The sequence below is a fragment of the Exophiala aquamarina genome (assembly GCF_000709125.1).
Source record: "Exophiala aquamarina CBS 119918 chromosome Unknown aczIA-supercont1.3, whole genome shotgun sequence".
Lineage (NCBI taxonomy): Eukaryota > Fungi > Ascomycota > Eurotiomycetes > Chaetothyriales > Herpotrichiellaceae > Exophiala > Exophiala aquamarina.
This window is the reverse complement of record NW_013550585.1, coordinates 1,074,696-1,089,261: the sequence shown is the minus strand read 5'-3', so window position 1 is coordinate 1,089,261 and position 14,566 is coordinate 1,074,696. Positions and strand designations below refer to the sequence as shown.

At 51.2% G+C, this 14,566-nt stretch overlaps 6 protein-coding genes across 6 annotated transcripts; 5 read left to right on the top strand and 1 right to left on the bottom strand.

Moving 5' to 3' along the window:
- Window positions 1–138: 138 nt before the first annotated feature.
- Window positions 139–1,159, top strand: A1O9_03991 (uncharacterized protein; the record flags this gene model as incomplete). Its single annotated transcript, XM_013406283.1, has 4 exons — window positions 139–503; window positions 630–680; window positions 734–1,036; window positions 1,099–1,159. 4 exons carry the CDS (start codon window positions 139–141, stop codon window positions 1,157–1,159), a joined length of 780 nt encoding a protein of 259 aa, XP_013261737.1.
- Window positions 1,160–2,141: 982 nt separating this feature from the next.
- On the bottom strand, window positions 2,142–3,385 carry A1O9_03990 (uncharacterized protein; the record flags this gene model as incomplete). The annotated part of the gene is made up of 2 exons (XM_013406282.1): window positions 2,142–2,722; window positions 3,295–3,385. 2 exons carry the CDS (start codon window positions 3,383–3,385, stop codon window positions 2,142–2,144), a joined length of 672 nt encoding a protein of 223 aa, XP_013261736.1.
- Window positions 3,386–4,563: 1,178 nt separating this feature from the next.
- Window positions 4,564–5,799, top strand: A1O9_03989 (uncharacterized protein; the record flags this gene model as incomplete). Its single annotated transcript, XM_013406281.1, has 2 exons — window positions 4,564–4,757; window positions 4,848–5,799. The coding sequence occupies 2 exons, from the start codon at window positions 4,564–4,566 to the stop codon at window positions 5,797–5,799; spliced, it is 1,146 nt and encodes a 381-aa protein (XP_013261735.1).
- A 724-nt stretch (window positions 5,800–6,523) lies between these two features.
- Window positions 6,524–7,408, top strand: A1O9_03988 (uncharacterized protein; the record flags this gene model as incomplete). The annotated part of the gene is made up of 1 exon (XM_013406280.1): window positions 6,524–7,408. A coding segment is annotated over one exon (885 nt), but the record flags the coding sequence as incomplete, so codon positions are not given.
- A 796-nt stretch (window positions 7,409–8,204) lies between these two features.
- A1O9_03987 (uncharacterized protein) lies at window positions 8,205–10,580 on the top strand (the record flags this gene model as incomplete). The annotated part of the gene is made up of 1 exon (XM_013406279.1): window positions 8,205–10,580. One exon carries the CDS (start codon window positions 8,205–8,207, stop codon window positions 10,578–10,580), a length of 2,376 nt encoding a protein of 791 aa, XP_013261733.1.
- A 1,488-nt stretch (window positions 10,581–12,068) lies between these two features.
- A1O9_03986 (uncharacterized protein) lies at window positions 12,069–13,321 on the top strand (the record flags this gene model as incomplete). The annotated part of the gene is made up of 2 exons (XM_013406278.1): window positions 12,069–13,092; window positions 13,191–13,321. 2 exons carry the CDS (start codon window positions 12,069–12,071, stop codon window positions 13,319–13,321), a joined length of 1,155 nt encoding a protein of 384 aa, XP_013261732.1.
- Window positions 13,322–14,566: the final 1,245 nt, after the last annotated feature.

The following is a 14,566-nucleotide window of genomic DNA, read 5'->3' as shown; positions in this document are numbered from 1 at the left end:
CACCTCGAACTCCATCCGGGTCGAAGGCGGGTGACCCTTTCGACGTGATCCGCCCGCTCATTGCTCGCACCGCCCCAGAGGGACTGCGCAAGGTTTCAATATGTTTGTGACGCATTATCTGATACTCGTAACCAGAAAATGAGCCTTTATGCGAGCTTCCAGAACCACTATCAACTACAGCTTCTAACATGGTCGATTACGCTCTCGGATATTGAACAAATGCTCAACACGGCTGGCGAGTCCAGAGGGTTGCAAATTGACCTACTCGACTTACTTCAGCTGCGTCAGGCCGCCGGCGATCTTTTTCATGGTTCATCTCTTTTTTCACAACTTGGCCACATCAACCTTCGCCCGGAGAATGTTTCCCTAGACCGATTAAGCCTTCTTTTTGGGACCCTTGCCATTCACAGCTCTCCCAATCCCAACCCACAGATCATGCCCGCGTTCCTTGAACTTTCGACCATGATGATGGACAACTACACCGAGATTCAACGCTGGAACTAGTTTCTATTCTTTTTATTCAACATTGCTGTGTGCTCCGGACGGGTATAGGGAACAGAGGGAGGGCTCTAGTCGCCCCCCGCCGTACAGGTGACCCACGATTTAGGCATTCAACAACTTGACCATAGTGTCCATACCCAGCCTCTACGTGTTTACCTCATGATCTACTTTGCTAACCAGTGAGTGAGCATAAGAAACTCATCCTTGATCAATCGTTGCTAATGCCTCTCAGGTACTGCTCCATGACGCATGCTATAGCCCCGTTTATCAACACGCCGGAAATATCACCGGATCTATTCAATCCTCTTCTAACCAAGTATCCAACCTTGCGAAGGTTTGTGCACCTTATCTCACTCAATGGCGAGGTCCTAGAAACTTTACACACTCGGCCTTACACATACGAGATTGTCCAAGATCTAGAATCCATCATGTGCCGTGTCTGCTCAACCATCGGGAAGCCGAAGTCTCCCAAGGGGGACAATGGGCAGACCTGTGAGCTCAACTATGAGGTGCTGGTCCAAATACATGTATTCTGGTAAGTTTTTACTTTGATCTCGGAGAGCATGTCCCAATTGGCTTTCCTAACACACCTCTAAGTCTCGAGTTATCCTACGGGCACCACTTCTCCTCTCAGAAGCACACTGGATTCTATCCTTGAGTATCTGCCTTGGCGCAGCGCAGATATTGCTCACAATTTATTTCGACATTTCCAGCCCTGTAATCTCGTTGATGGCAACCACCGAATGCAGTGCTATGACGATACACTGGGAAGGCAGCTTCAATCCGTCATCACGTTGCCCCCGACTTGGCGCCAGGTTCGCACAATCACAACAGCCGTGTGCATCACTATCTACGCGTACTAGAAAGGGGAATCTTCTTCCGAAGAAGCCTCTCGGTCAGTCGCTACGGCCCTCACGCTTTTAGAATTCCAGAGGACTAGATGGAGGGCTGATGTCCAACCCGCAATATCAACGGCCAGAAGTCTTTCCAAGTCCAGCGGTCTACATATTCGGCCTTTCGTGCAGCAGCTCGTGCCAGATGCAACTGTTGCCTACCTTGCAATCATCTCGGAGGAACTTGCTCGAGATGAAGAGCCAAGCAACTGTGTCAGAAATCTGCAAGGCGCTCCGGGCAAGGGAACCTACCAAGAGCTGGTCCCTACGCTTGGAACAGCATGGTGGGAGCAGAACGACCTTGGGGACGTTGTTAATGCGGTACCAATATATGACTTTTCGAGCTTCGCACTATGGGACACACCTGCCCGGTGATGTTAACAACCACCTCGGGGCATAAAGGGCCTGTGCTGACGGCTACCGAAAGGGGGACTCTCGTTCCCTTCATAGTAACCATTGGTAGCTACTTCGGCCAAGCCAGAGTAGATACAATAATTCACAACAAATACCTGAAATACTGATTGTCCATGCTAGTCCGATCGTCGAAGGTTGCAAAGTTGCTGTGGATTCCTCAATTCTGCCAAACTTCCGATTATGGACGGAATTCTGCCATTGGAGGTAGACGCGAAGCAGTAAGCTGCCAAGAAGCGTTTTAGATGCCTTGAAACTAGTCGGAGAATGCTCATGCGCTTCTGAGGTTTTTTTGATGGTCAATGGGGCGACACCATTCGAGATACCCCACGCGCACTAGATCAGGCCGGAGGTAAATGCCTTCTTTGTATGGCCTGCTGTGTTGGCTCCTAAAATTGCCAAAATCATCATGTACGCTGCTGCAAGCGACCCCAGGCAAATGAATCCAGCAATGGCAGCGCCACGGCTGGTCACCCAATCCTTCTTCCAGACAAGAAGCGAGCCAATGATCACAGGAATCTCTACCACAGCCATGAGAATGGTTCGAACATTCCGGAAGTGTGTGCCAGTCAATCCTGCTATGATGAGAGAGACGACGACACTGGCCCCTGTCGCCCCAACCAAGAGAATAGCCTTGAGATGCGAGTAGCCGAACCTCCTGGTAATGATCGAACCGAAGCCGGAAACGCTGCCATTGACGAAGTGGATGCAGAAAGTTGTACCGAACATGATCCACGGTTTGGGGTCGACAAGGCCTTCTTTGACTTGGTACAATTTGAACTTCTTTTTCTCAATACCAGGCTGCTCGGAACGCATTCTTTCGACTGCGACGATCTTTTCCCTGTCACTGAGAAAGCGGACAGTTATCTGACTGTCGGGCAGCGCGAAAACCACAAAGACACCCCAGAGAATAATGACTGCGCCAAGGATGAGGTATTGTTACTTCCACTGGCTGAGGCTACCGTGGATGTGCCCAATTCCGTAGACGAGTAAGGAACCAACGAGGACTCCCAACCCACAGGAAGTGTACCAAATTGAGAACCGGAGCGGCTGCTTTGCCTTCTTCCATCACATTGCAATGACAATAGAAAAACCAGGAGCAACGGCACACTCCGTGAAGCCGAGGAAGAATCTGTCATTTCTGTCGTTAATTTGATATCGCTAGGCATTGGCGAGATGAGGAATAGAGTGTGCAAGACCTTTGTACCAGGAAACCTTGGTAATTCGTGCAAAAACCGGTGAGCATCACTACCGCACCCCAGACAATCACCGTGCCCCCGAGAAATTTGGCAATGGGCAATTGCTGCGCCATTTAGGATGCTGGAAGTACTAGACCTATCATCAATCTTTCTCTGCAGCATCTTCTGTCTCGGTTGCGTACTTGCAGCCCGCTAGTCAACCCCATTAGAAGATGAGTGTCGCATTGGAAAACCTTTTGAGATTCAAAATATGTTGGCTGGTTTGAGGGTCAATTCCCTGGATGATATACAAGTGTAAGTCCTGGACATGCCGAATTGGGCAGCACCGTTGAGGATGGCTTTGTCAATGTACTGCATGATTAAGGTGATCATGAGTGGCATGATGTACCAATCAATCTTTCTGACGACACGCCTCTCCTCAGCTCCGGAAATCGTGTCGATGGGCGAATCAGTCACCAGCTTGACGGCAACATCGCTTCTCCCGTCCTCAGACTCGGCCTCAGCCTCTGCTGAATGTGCAGGTGAGTTTTCAAGAGGGATCGGAGTCTCTTTTCACAATCAACCTGGTCGTCAGAGCGTGAATTCAAGGGCTTTATATGTCCTAGCTAACCTCCTTCGCATAACCTGGAGGAAAGCTTCTATCCGCTGCTACTTAGATCTCATGAACAATAATATGGAAAAGTGGGCCAAGGCACCCGAAAAATCCGGTCAAACTCTCGTAAGCAGATGCGCGAACTCCATTCCGAACCTGAAATCTTGTGGGCTAATAACTTTGACTGGGACAGACTGAAACCCAGATTAATTGCAGAGTACTGCGAAAGAGAATTCTTTGGAGCCTCGGAATTCCGCTTTGCTGTATATTCGATCGGCAGATGCTATATATATCTGACTCCGCCCATGTACATCCGCACGACCACACTCAAGAGAACTGTTCAGAACCCACGACAAGATAATCAATGTGCCATAAATTAGCGTCCCATACAAACGCCCAATTGATGAGAAGACAATAAGAGACCCAGGTTCTGGGTCAAAATATCAAGAGTAGGGTATATAACGAATTTTGGTTCCTGCTCTATGAGGATACCCGTTGTATTTTTATCCCGTACTTTGTAACCTCTTATTACCCCAGGAGCCTTTTCCTCCTTGCAAGATTTCACCTCAAGTCTTCGATAAATACGGTGAAGCAGATCCTCTTATGTCACGTCCTTACATTAGGACAAAATAAATATATCATCCTTGATTGCTTCTGGTGGACGTTCAAAGCCAGCAGTCACGAGTTCGTCACGTCATATAGCCGACCAAAAACTCCAGGACGTTCTCACAGATTTTGCTATTCCATACCCAAGTTCTCCCAATAGCCCCGATGTTGTTTACAAAGGCGCGATCCCCCTCCCCGAAAGACTCATTCTGAGAAGATAACCCTGTCACTAGTAGGTACCATCCCATCGCTGGCCAACGCGATTGCAGCAGCTCAGATATTCGAAGCTCGTGAAGGCTTGAACCAACGCATAGAAGTCGACCTGAGAAGAGGAGATACTTATATAGACGCTGACATCGGCATGACACCCACACTCAATGGCAAGGAGGTCACTATCGATATGCTCGTCGGAAATCCATTCATGAGAAATATATTTGAGACCAAGGATGGGAGATATGCCGTGCTGAGTGCAGTATATGTCGACCTGGTGTACAAGTGGACGTCATTCTTAGGCTGCTCAGTGGCAGAGAGTGATGTGCGACAGAAAGTGAAACAGTGAATTAGGTCCGGTACGTCCCATCATGATGGCGAAAAGCGAGCTCTCTTGCTTTCCAGCTAATGTACTGGCTCTTTCAACCTATCTAGACTTGGAAGCAGCTGCCACAGAGGCTGGCCTGCCAATGGCCCTCTGCCAAACGGAAGTATCATGGGCGCACATCCTCAAGGCTCTCACCTAGTAAAGTTCCCAAGGGTCCCAGTCGAACGACATGCGTCCAGCCTTTCTGGAGCCCCTCCTTCTCCATCTCCGTATCTCCCTGCCAATCCAACACGTCCACTGTCTGGCCTCCGTGTACAGTGCGTTACTCACGCCATCGCCGGTCCTTCAATGGGTCGCACTTTGGCTGAGCATGGTGCCTCCGTCCTCCAGATCATGTTTACACACGGCTTCGAGCATACTTTCGTCTATACATGCGCCAATTTGGGCACCGCATCCAGTAGACTCAACCTACACAAGGAAGCTGATCGCGAGAGGCTTTCCACATTGGTAAAAGATGCGCACGCGTGGGTTGATAGCTACCGAGACGGTGCTATCTCCAAGTTCGGGTTTAGCGACGACGACAGCCGAAGCCTTAACCAAAGCATTATCTTATGTCGTGTACGTCTCTATGAAAACACGGGCCCTTGGAAGTCGAAATCAGGTTTCGACATGCAAGGGTCTGCGTCCAGTGGGCTGATGAGTCTTATGAGTCAGGATGAGGGCGACGGTCGACCTCAGTGGCCGCCTGGTATTGTCATCAATGACTACACAACTGGGTATTCTGCTGCTTTGGCAATACAGAGCATCATTTTGAAAAGGGCCAAGGGTGAGGTCGACGTCGGCGACGGATGGCTCGTCAGTCCTAGCCTCCGATGGCTGCGGTACGAAGTAAAAGTTAAAGACGGAGCAAGTCTAACAAACATCGCGCAACTCCAGCTTCTTAAGCCTGAAGGCTGTGCTGGAGCCGCCCTAGTGGACAGGCTTCTGTATTCCGCTTTCGGCCTTGTCTCTGCCCTCGACTCTATCTCAGCTTCACCACTGCAAAGAGTGTCCATATGATCGAGAATCGTCTTAGCAGCAGTGCAGTGTTTTGTCACATGAAAACATGGATCTATCCACCATACTCGTGTCCGCGTTCTCGCTCCTTATAGGTTGCTCACGAATTATAAAGTCTTTATCCGATCTGAGGAGTAGTTACCGAAGCGCATTCTGACGCCGATTCCCAGGGTCTTCGAAACCGGTGTAGAACTAGTAGCGAATATGATATACCCAGGTGTGGACATTCCTCTTGGGCGGATGCTTGCGGCATGCCAAAGATGAATATAAAATCGAAAAATAACTTCGTGCATGCCATAATTACAGCATGGATCCCGCGACTATGGCATTCCCCGCAGCTGCTAAGCTATAAGACTGTCGACCGTTATCACCGACTCAACTTGAGAGCAACAGCATGCGTGGCCCTGAACTACTGGCAGTGAGGACCTTAAGTGACGATGACATTAGTTTAGAAGCTGTATTATGATAGCATGCCGTTCAGAGACAAAGACATGATTGGCTCCGACGCCGAGGCGGGTTGATTAGTATGGCACTAAGAGGAATTTAGCAAGTACCAACTTCCAAATCGGGCAGTCTCGTGCATTACCTAAACGCCTCAAGACGCAAAGAAACTACTAATCATTCCAGCGCGGATAAATACGGCATGAGAGATAAAGAGTGGAGGCTGCCACCTACATGGATAATGGTTGAATCTTCTCTCTCCTCGATCTGAAGTTTGTGATCAGAAATGGCCACCCTGTTGGATCTTCCAACAGAGATACTGGTCCAGATCACTCAGCATGCTAGTTTCAATGGTGACCTGCCGCGCTTCAGACAGGTCAACTCTCGATTGAACGATATATCGAAGAGGCAGTCTCAACGCTTTCTTGAGGACTTGTGTAAAAGATATGACCTAAGTGCTCGGGTCGTGGATCTCTACTTTACACGGAGGTTGGGGACGGCTTCCATGGAATCTAGTGAACCAAGACTGGTCGATGTAATAGCGCTTGACCACTTTCTGCGTGGCGTAGAAATCGTTGCAGCAGACGTCGATAAAGCATTGCAGTCGAGACAAGCTGCACATGGAGCACGCCCGTACCGCATCAGTCGAGAGTCGTTTCTGCTGTTTGCGGTACTTAGTCAGTTGTTGAGCCTCTCGAAGACAGTGCTCTCCATGACTGGGACAGTCCTGGCACCATGCCACAGCGGGGAGACCTTTGCCCCGAAAGTGCCGAGCGATGAGTTCGCTCGCTTCCTTCAGTCTGAGCTGGCGCTGTTGGACCTAGAATCAATTATCGTGGCAATCAACGTCTGCGCGACGAGGCTCTGGAGTACAATATTCTTGTTCAGACCGACCGATATGATGGTGACGAGCTTCGGCAGCCTCAGTGGATATTCATTCAACACGCATCAGGCCATCCTGGCCGAGCATACGATCTGGAAAGGTCCGAAATGGGTTTCACAGACTCTGGAAAGGTGTAATGAGTCCACTGGAGACCCAAGTCACCACAAGGAGACCCAGGACCCACTCATCAATCGAGGGATCTGGAACGGCTCTCACGAGAACGGGGCTCTGCTTGCAGCGAATGGAATGGTGCGAATGCTGTGGAAAGAGCGACAGGATAAGATCGAGCAATTGAAAAAGGGGTGATTGAGCCCAGCCATTGTTGATCACAATCCTGCACACAAACCTAGCGAGACGGCGGGGGTTCTCAGGAGATATCAGTGAATTGCTTCAACTTCCCCAATCAATCTTTTTTTATCGATATTCTGCATGATATCGATACGTTGCCACCAATCAAGGTTTGGCGTTGAACACGGCTCTGTCTCATCTACTGTACCCGGCATGGAGCGAGGGTTTGCTCCAAAGAAATGTTTTAGATGGAGACCGAATCAAATCATAAGAGGCACGACACAATTCCAGAAGTAGCTGATTGCGTCTCCTTTTCTTCGAAATCAGACAAAAGGCGGCCGAAGCGATGGCATATCGATGGGGATTGATGCATAAGCGTTAGAAGTCAAGCCTGTTAGAAGTGTGCGGTGGAGAGGCTGATGCAAGACGATGCAAGACGATGCAAGTACGATGCAGGAGGAGATGAGGACACAAATTTGAGCGAGGAGCAGCAACTTGCCTAATGCAGGGTAGGTTCGGCAGTAGACTGCGCTTGGCCGTTCTGGGACTAGACGCTTGGCATTGTTTATCCCGACCTTTCCTGTTCGGGCTAGCCAGGAACCACTGAGCCCAAATCCAATTAATTTGGACTCCATCTCCTCCTCCCGTTCCCGTCACCGTGCAACCCGCATGCTTGACACCTTTGACATAACACCAGCACAAAACATCTATACTCTATACCTCATGGCGACTCTTCACATCCTTCCATTCATTCCACTTACCACATCCCTCTCCTACGACTTCGCCTTGAACCAAAATGCCTAAGCCATTGTCAACCTTGTCGCCTGCCAAACAGAATTCGCGATCTTCTCCTGTCAAGCTCCAGTTCCCTCACAAACAAGAATTCGATCTGTCCACCGAGTGCCTGAAATCCCCTCCTGCTATGTCCACCATTGCGGTTGCGCAAACAACAACCTCGATAGAAACAATAAATATACATCAGTCGAATATGACCATGGACCACCCAACCTCTCCCTCCCCTTCTCCTAGCCTATCCGCAAGCCCACGAAAAGGGTTCTCGCCTATAAAATATCGCCTACAAGATGATGCTAAGGTGACGGACTCGCCTCCTAGCTCACCTACTGAACCTACATTACGGTTCAATGAAGGCCTGACTCAAGCAATTGAGAACATGCAAAAAGCTACCCACACCGACTCTTTGGACGATTCGATTCTCCACCACAGTCCGAGCAGCAGCATTTCCCCTTCGCCAGAGCGTGATCATACAGTCAACCATGTCGGCAGAGATGAAGTTGACGATCTCACGTTGACCCTCAGTCTAGACGACAAAACTATTCATGACGAAACTGTAGGTGATCTTAGCACAATCTCGGCTATCCCTACAGACATGACCCGATTCGCCAATTTGCGCAACTCCCCATCTAAACAACCAGGACCAGAGCCATGGTCTCCATCTAAGCAATTACGCACCTCAATAATCTCCAGCACTCCAACCACGGGTCAACGACCCTTGCGGTTGCTATCATCTTCCCGGCGTAGCACGTCTTCCAATGAAGACGATGAAGCGACGCCTCGAAGGCCACGTAACTCGAACGATTCACCCACAGATCTGATGAATTTTACTACTCAAACAAATATTGTCATTCCACCCCCAACTTCAGCGCCCCGAGGCATGAGACGAAGTCCGTCAGGGAGAGGGGGCTTCCCTATCAAGGTCAATCCTAGCCCTGCCCACCGCTCACAGGCTTCTGTTGATCGGGAAAGAGCTACGGGTCGGTCACCGCAGAAGCAGCATCAAGCTGTATTTGCGGAGAGGACTGTACCTGCTACCCCTGCGAGTCAGCGACACAGCATGTTCAGTGCTTCCACAGGCCTAGGAGTGGATTTGTTGGATATCGACCTGGAACCTATGGCAACCCCAAGGTCCATTCCAACCATCACCCCACGAGAACTCGAAACCCTGAGGTCAGAATTACAATCACGTATTTCGGGCCTAGAGGCGACTCTCTCTGGCAAAGAAGCCGAAGTAATGGCCTTGAAACGTTCCATCACTGATGCTGAAGTCCGAGCAGGCAAAATCAGCGAGGAGCTGCGAACTGAACGTGTCTCCCGCGAAGAAATTGAACATACAAAAGATGAATTAGAACGAAGAAGTCGGGAAATGGAAGAAGTCCTTCGGGAAGTAAAACAGAACGTCTTTCTCGAGGAGCGGGAGAAGGAAAAGCTCAGACGACAGAGCGAAGAAGCCGAGCGACAAGCCGAGGAGCAGGAAGTTCGTATTTTAGAGTTGCAAGCTTCTCTCGATACACTCCGATCAGATCGTTTCAAATGCAGTCCAAGCCCTGCAAAGAATGGTGACCCGGCAACCCCTGGGTCAGGCAATGACGTTGACTTTGCGGTCAAGGATGCTACTGAAAAGGTCGCCCGTGAATTGCATGCTCTTTACAAGAGCAAGCATGAGCGTAAAGTTTCCGATCTGAAGGTTAGCTACGAGAAGCGCTGGATCAAACAAGTGGAACAACTTCGCACCGAACTGAAGGCGTCTCAGGAAGAGGTATTAAAGCTGCAGACCGAAAAGGAAGCCACCATGAGCGGAGTCATGCCTGGACAAAGTGAGCTGATTTCGAGGATGGAGGGCCAGATTGAGGAGCTTCGAAGATGGAATGAAGAGGCCACTGCCAACACGAAGATGGCGGAAGCAGAAGCCACAGGACTACGTAGTCAGGTGGGCTCTTTAACAAAGGAAACAGAGGCTCTCCGTAAGGAACTGGAACAAGAACGAGTGGAAAAGGGAGAACTGGTCGCCCAAGTGGATTTATTCCTGGCGATGAGTAGTCAACAAGAAGAACAACGAGCGGCTGTACGACAGCCAGCCCACCCTGTTAGCCCCCCACGAAGTGAAGATGGCAACGGGCGGCCGAGCTCGGCGGCTGCCATTGCCAGTCCGAACAAGTTCAACCGCAATAGCATGACCGGACCAAGTCCAGGGCCCACAACCACGAGCCGGCCGCGACCGATGAGCATGTTACAGAAGCCAACGGCAGGAAAATACTCTGGTATCCCAGGCCCTGGCTCTGGATTGAAAGCGCCTAGCAGCAAGGCGAATGGGTACGGTGGAAGGGGTGGAGGGATTATGGAAGGGATCACGCGCATGGGTGCTGGAGGGAGATGAGCGGTGCTTTGGGTGCAACAGACTAGGGTGCTCTAGGTAATGCTGGTGGTGGTGGCGGCACGAGGGTTGAGGATAGGGCTGGCTGCATAGCAGATATTCTTGGATATGACTCGCATGACTGAACTCTGTTCGAACTTACGACATTGACGAAAAAGACAGCCTTTCTCTGACAGAAGTGGTGCGGGCGTTTGCGTTTTGAGATGTTTCTAGGCTGAATTACTTGAGAGGTGGTGGTGGAGCGAGAGTCAAGGACCAAGACGTCTTGGGTTTGGTACGAGATGCTTCCTCGTAGTACACGGCCGTTAGAGGTCAGAGGTCAGAGGTCAAAGGTCACAGGGCAAAATGAGCAAACTCCCTTGATTTATTTTGGGTTTTGATTGCACAAGGTGCCAGTGGCCAGCATATTCGCACGAGGTGCTTCGTACGGAGTACTGTGGATAGCTTGTAAACGAGCATCGAAGCGAGCAGCAAGATCGGCTGTTCGGGAAAGGGAAACAGTGAGGCTAGGCCGGTCAGGGGTTCCCTCGTAGGATCATTAATTACTCCGTCCTCCGTACGGTTGCGCGTTTCAGGCGCCAAGATGCGGAGGCGATTTTGCTGCACGATTGCAGGTCAAAACGTGGCGAAACCTTCTCAACCGCCTTTCAGCCCCTTCAGACACCCAGCCAATCTCACTTCTCACTACGACTCTTCTCCTCTCTGCATAGCTCGATGTCTTGCTGAGAGCTTGGTGGTAGTCATCTGCTCGCTTCTAGAGCGTCAGAAACATGACATGGCCCTAACGCTAGATCGTCTACTCCGTATCAGGACTGCCTAGGGATCGAGGTATTCCGTCCACCACGACTAAAATCGCTCAGCTGCCCTGAGGCCACCAAGGCCAGAAGAGGGCAGGCGCTCTGTTTGAGATCTGTTGAGCTTGGATGCTCGGTATCTCGTCCTACCCAAGCTTCTCCCGCAATATCACTAGCGGTCCGTGATGCGACAGGCTGCTCCTGGCCACGAAGCCCTCGGCCGAAATTGTTAGCATCTCAGATGAGCCCAGGAGCATGCATCTGAATCGGAAACCTAAATCATGCACACTAAGATGGTTGAGTTGAGAGCTGGGAGGGGGCTCTGCGGCCACGAGGATGTGTATATATCGCTTTTTGTCCTTCTCTTGCTTCGACGGATTCTCTTCTTCAAGCAGCTGAGCTAGCTTGGGCATACACGGTCGTTTCGCCACATCTTGATTCCTTTCTTTTCACCACACTCTTTCAATTCCATTTCAAGTCGTTCCCGGAGAACCAATCACTGTCTTACCAGAACATTCTTTTCTTCTTCGCCTTCAACGACAAACGACCTTGAAAACGAACATCACACTCGCTACGAGAGTCTTTCTCAACAGTCTGACAGTGAAATCATTAAGCAAATATGCATCCAACAACCTACCTCTCAGTGCTCCTCGCTATGGGGCTGGATCTCGCTGTCGCCCGTCCAGCTAACCTTCATATGCCTCGAAGCCATAGCCATGGCCACTCAATCCGATCCATCGGCAAACGATCACCTATCTGGAATGCCAAGCTCCACCGGCGTGAGGTGCCACAAGAACATTCTCACGAGATCTTCCTCACTATCGTGAACGAGTTCCTCCGGAAGGACAACCCAGACAACATCCAAGATGCCGTCTTCGGCCTCCTTGGCAATGCCGCTGGCCAGGCAGGCCAAGGCAAGATCACCGACACCGACTGTCTCCAACAAGCCACGGCAGACCGAGCATTCACCAACGCCAAGAATGAGGACGACCTGGACGGCATGATCGCATCCCTGATTTACCGCGCCCTTGAGCGCAACACCGGCGCCGTGGGCCAGGAGTCAGTGCTCTGCACGTCCATCCAAGCCGTGAACCCCGAGATCGCGGCCATCTCACAGCACCAGGACCCGGCGTCCGACGGCGCGGCGGCCACCAACAAAGCCATCGCGCTTGAGCTCGCCGTCCAGATCGCCCTCATCGGCGGCGACCCACTGGACGCCCTTGACTCGGGCACCTTCGCGCCCGGCGAGATCGGCGACCCGACCGGTGCCGGAAACACCTGCGATGACCTCGACGATACCCAGGGCTGCATCTTCACCCAAAACCTCATCGTCGAAGACGCCACGGAAGACGAAGTCAAAGCCTTCGTTGCCTCCCGCACCGCAGGCGGCGCAACCCCTCCCGCCGCAACTGGCGGAGCAGCAGCAACAGAGTGCCCCGTCACCACCACTGGCGCTGCCGAACCCGCAAAAACCACCCTCGCGACCGTGACAAAACCCGCCGACACCAAGGCTACCAGTAGTGCAGCCCCGCCCCCCGCCACCACCACCGCGCCCCCTTCTCCCGGCAACAAGCTCGACATCGGCACCTGCAGCAACGCGAAGGTCATCTTCGCCGCGAACCTCGACGGCCGCAAGGAGGCCATGGCCTTTGAGCCCGCTAACAAGACCGACTTCCCTCACGGCTCAGCCGAGAACATCAAGATCATCACCGACTTTATCTGTAAGTTCTGCTATCCATTCATCCCTCTCTCCTTTCCACTGCAATCCACATCCCCCTTTCTACTAATTGCCGAGCTAATATCTTTCGCGTTCCCAAAGGCCAACAACTCAACACCAAGTGCAAAGCCCCCAAGGCGACCATCGACGCGTGCACCGCCGCGGCGGGACTAGCCGGTGCTGCCACTGGCCAGGCTGCCGCGGATGCGTTCAATTCTGCCTTCGGCAATTGAGGTTGATTTTTTTTCCTGAGCAGGCGCTGTTTTTTGGCGGGGGAAGTTGAGATGAGTCGAATCGAGACAAGGAAAATCGATCGTTCGCTCGATCGTGCGATCCCTGGAATATGGGATCAGGTGAGCGTTTTGACAGCAGTGGCTTTGTTTGCTATTGCTTGGTGGTCCGTTTCGCGGGCCAAGTGTCATTTTACACTTTCATGTACAAAGATTTTACTTACACCAGACAAGTCTGAATTGAATGAGTTACGCCTTTTCGTATATGTTCCAGTTGTCCCCCGTACTGGTTTTCTTCTGTGTTTGAATCATCCCGAGGTTATTTCATTAGGTGTACCGATGTCTTATCGTATTCCAATCTTTTAATTGAGAATGCCGGAGAGCCACCCCTTTCTGGCGACTGAAGCCCATAGTCCAATTTGATGCGACCTCCAAACCGAAATCAACAAGCCAGCAGTCTTGAGCTACCATCCGCGGCCCAGGTAATCACCAATTGTGCTATGAAACAAACTTCACCTTGCTGCCACTACTGGGTTTCGCACTCTTATCTTTCTTGATGTCTGCTGCACCAACCCCAAAATCGTCTTCTGCCCCTTCACGAATATGGGGTCGAGGTTGTCGATTTCTAGAATCTGCCATTTTGCCTTCCCCATGAGCTCGTGAGAGTTCAGGCTTCGTTTCCTTTTGACTACCAAACACGCTCCGCAACTTGTCATGTGTCTTCCGAGGTGTGTTTGTATTTTTCCGAGCATTCGTGGATGAGGGTGCAGGCGCGAGTCGACGCTTCGAGGTCACAGATTGTGGAAGCGGCTTCTCGGCCGAGTCGGCTTTTCTTTGGGTGTACGGCATAGGGTTCCACGATGGGTCTCTTCTTGGGTCCATGAATCCCTTATGCTTCTGCGCCGAGGTAGCCGTGGGCTTCGTGGCTCGTGGTTTTGGCCGTCTGCGACATTGGTTGGCACTGGAATATAGGTCTACTCTGCGACGGAATGGCAGTCGTGAGTTTAAGTCAGAGTGGCACTTACCGTTGGTCCTCATCTCTCAGATCTGCCTTTGCGCAGCCAAGGGCACTGCCCGTCTTCTTCGCCGCTCGTTTGATCTTAGGCCTGAAATATGGTATGTGAGGACGATATGGTCTTTCGTAAGCCCCGTCTGACTGATAGACAGGGATGATCATCGGAAACATAACAGAGTCGTACATGCAGGAAACGATACTGGTCGGAGGCGAAGGCTGTGGAGTGAAGAAGC